Source organism: Antrostomus carolinensis, unplaced genomic scaffold (assembly GCF_000700745.2).
Source record: "Antrostomus carolinensis isolate BGI_N321 unplaced genomic scaffold, ASM70074v2 scaffold3743, whole genome shotgun sequence".
Classification (NCBI taxonomy): domain Eukaryota; kingdom Metazoa; phylum Chordata; class Aves; order Caprimulgiformes; family Caprimulgidae; genus Antrostomus; species Antrostomus carolinensis.
The window spans coordinates 22,438-26,050 of record NW_010302959.1 but is presented as its reverse complement, the minus strand read 5'-3'; the positions used below and the strand labels follow the sequence as shown (position 1 = coordinate 26,050).

The following is a 3,613-nucleotide window of genomic DNA, read 5'->3' as shown; positions in this document are numbered from 1 at the left end:
CACAAGAGAGTCTGATGTAGTACAGGGATACTCAGGTACTTTTCTATGTATTTGTTATTTTATCATTTATTGTGAAGAGGATGCAGCAAATGCACTTGTATGAAATACAGAACATAGAACCAAACCCATGGCACAGCCCTTACCAGCAACATGTATATGGGGGGGGGGGGGGGGATTAATCCCAAAGGCAATTTAAATAATGGTATTTTATATACTTATATTTATATATATAAATAAATGTTCTCAGCAATCTCAGGGTTGTTTTTAGTGCATTGCTGTAAAAAAAAAATTAGTGCAGTTCTCATTAATGTTTAGCTCATAAGGAATAAGAATCTATACATCTGTTCAGTCTCTTCTTGCCACACCTGAAACCTTTACATTGTTTCACCAAACTGAAGGTTTGTAGTAAATTTCTTTAAAATAAGGTGGATGAATTCCACGCACTCTGTGACAAGACATGTCAATTTTTGGCAAAACAATTAGAAAAATATGAGGTGCTCTGATCTTAGAACTGAAAAGTTTGTTGATTTAAAGCATTACGCAATGCATAAAGAAAATTTATAAACAAAGAGATATGTCTCAACAAACCTATCCTTCATGCAAATATTTCTTCAGCAGCTAACAACTTAAAAAATTTCTTACACTTGTTTATTTGGGGAAAGGGACTTCAACAAAACTGTGTTTCAAGTCCTTTCCTTTTCCTACAACTGGACTGGTTTCATGTCCTGGGAGCTGCTGTTTCTGGACCCTTCTTTTCTTCTGAACCGTTGGAGAAGGGGAAATTTCAGCTTCAGAGATTTACACTTCAGCCCCAAGTTCAAGGACTCCAGTTTCAACAACAGCAACATATTTATCTTCGATTTGAACCAGCAGGATGGTTTTATCTATATGGGACCGACTACTTGGATCTCTGCTGCAAGGCACCCAGCGGTGAATCACCTGGGGGGAAAAAAAAGTATAATAAAACATAAGTTCCATAGAGAGAGCTGTCATATCAAAGTTGTTGCTGATAATTCAAGACCCTTACAAGGCAAAAGGAGCAATAATATAAATGCTATACTGACTTAGTTGCTCATTTTCCAATGACAGCATACCCAAAGATAAGCTACTGATTGAAGTCTTGCTGGAGATCTGCAGCTTATGCAAGAACACTTTGATTTGAATTTCAGCAAGAACAAACAACTTGACCCAAATCAGAACCAGTCATGCAAAGCGAGTAACAATTGAAAAAAGTGTTCACATACAGATTTGGGACATTTTGATGCTTTAGCTGTAATAGTCTTAAAATACCTCAGTGTCATGCAGCACGTAATAGCACAGAAATGCAGTTTATCAGGAGTTAGATGAGACACTAGTTTACACTTAAGTCAAATCCCTTGCCCTAGTTTTGTTCCCTACTCCCTGTAAATTTAAAGCTGATGTTTTAAATTAAATTATTCAAAGATAATTTAAAATTTTTAAAAATATTACAAAGAGGAACAGAAACAGTGCCAAAAACTACTGTCCTACACTCCTTTGGATCTACATAATTCAGGTATTTTGATCTGCTGCTTCCAAGGATCCCGCCTGATACTGACCATCAGAAGGTCTCTTTTCCATACAGGCCCTTGTACGACCAACTCTGCTCAACCGCCTCCATAAAAATACACCTTTAACTTCTAGGTGCCCCAAAGCAACTACAAGTATGCTCCAGTAACATGATTTTAAGTATTGCCAGCTCCATAGATACAGATTTATCTCAAATTTGCCAGTTGTGGGAAAAGAAACCTAAATTCAAGACAAGGTAAGGTAAAAAGCAAATAAAATTAATTTTTACAAAATCCAGGACAACACAGTTTTCAAGGGTTATAAAGATACAGGTAGGGGGAAAAGGACAGAAAACGACAAGTAATGTACATCTTCCAAGATCAAATCCAAGAAATCCCCTTAATCCTCACCATCTGACAGCTGCCAATTTCTCGAACACCGAGTAAAGGAGATTCAGCTTTTTCCACTGCACGAGATCTACACTGCATCCACAGGGAGAGCATTTCAGCCAGGGAAGCATAGCATTTTTAGTTCCCCTTTGTCTGATGCAACAGCATGATATTTAAGCAGCCTGTCCAAGTCAGACTTTATCAAAGTCTGTCCGAATAAACTTTTAATGCTGCTGTATGGAGTGAGGTTAGGAGTGAGGTTAGGAATATATCTCCAGACACATAAAACATTTCCTAATAAAGTCTAAGTACTACATCCTTGTTGTCCAACTTAAAACTGGTGCCTTTGAGATAGCTAAGGGCTGACTCCAAAGGCATCAATATTGTGGCTCCTTAAAAACTGTGTATAGGTACAAGTTGTACATAGATCATAACTCATTGCAACCATCCCCCCCACACTCAGTTTTACCACCTGTTCTATCATGATTAGCATTTATCAGGCCATAAATTACTGATAACTTGCAAAATTATGTCACTAGATAGGCAAGAAGTGATAAGAATCTCTTGCAGGGAAAAGGGTTCTTTTACGTGTCAGTGTCATGTATCATAGAAAGACAGTGCAGAGTGCACCTTACTCTCAAGAGTCCCGAAAAAAGTAGCTACAATACAAAGAGGATTGCTAAGTTTAATCTCCTTGAAGAAACTCTATAATGTCTTGGTGTATTTTATATACTGTACTGTATGCTCAGCAAAATAAACAGCAAAAATGCTTTTTTCTATGTAGTAGAAAAGTTTTAAATAACAGACTATGTAGTGCTCAGAAATTCACCCTTAGATGTCACCTGTAATATCACCCTTCAATGAGTATTAACTAAGGGTCATATAATCAGCATTGGGTCTAACACAACCTACTCCTCACTCAACAGTAAAATATATTTTGATACTTCATAACATTTAAGAAGCCAGACACAGAACATGCACCTCCCCTACTGTAATGAGTCCCAAACTTCTGTCATAATTTAGTTCCCGAATCCCTATCCTATATCTTCATGCACGAAACCCAGTATGGTGGTTGACCCTGGCTAGATGTCAGACACCAACCAAAGCCGCTCTATCATTCCCCCTCCTCAACTGGACAGGAGAGAGAAAATATAATAAAAGGTTCATGGGTCGAGATAAGGACAGAGAGAGATCACTCACCAGTTACTGGCATGGGCAAAACAGATGACTTGGGGAAAATAAATTTAATTTATTACCAAACAAATCAGAGGAGGATAATAAGAAATAAAACCAATTCTTAAAACACCTCCCCCCACCCCTCCTTTCTTCCCAGGCTTAACTTTCCTCCTCTGCTGCAGTGGTACAGGGGGATGGGGAATGGGGGTTGGGGTCAGTTCACCACGCATTGTTTCTGCCGATCCTTCCTCCTCAGGGGGAGGACTCCTTCCCCTGCACCAGCGTGGGGTCCCCTCTCACAGGAGACAGTCGTTCAAGAGCTTTTCCAGTATTAGTCCTTCCCCATGAATGACAGTTCTTCACGAACTGCTACAGCATGGGTCCATTCCATGGTGTGCAGTCCTTCAGGGACAGACTGCTCCAGCACAGGTCCCCCCATGGGGTCACAAGTCCTGCCAGCAAACCTGCTCCATTGTGGGCTCCTCTCTCCACGGGGCCACAGGTCCTGCCAGGAACCTCCT

General features: G+C 39.8%; 1 protein-coding gene across 1 annotated transcript in view; it reads right to left on the bottom strand.

Annotated features, from left to right (window-relative positions):
* Positions 1-203: 203 nt before the first annotated feature.
* Positions 204-3,613, bottom strand: part of LOC104521804 (pecanex 1) — a gene marked incomplete at its 5' end in the record, with an annotated part of 24,810 nt that continues 21,400 nt past the window's right edge. The window contains one exon of the mRNA XM_029083989.1: positions 204-939. Coding sequence (XP_028939822.1) covers positions 799-939 — 141 coding nt within the window. The remainder of the gene's footprint in view (positions 940-3,613) is intronic.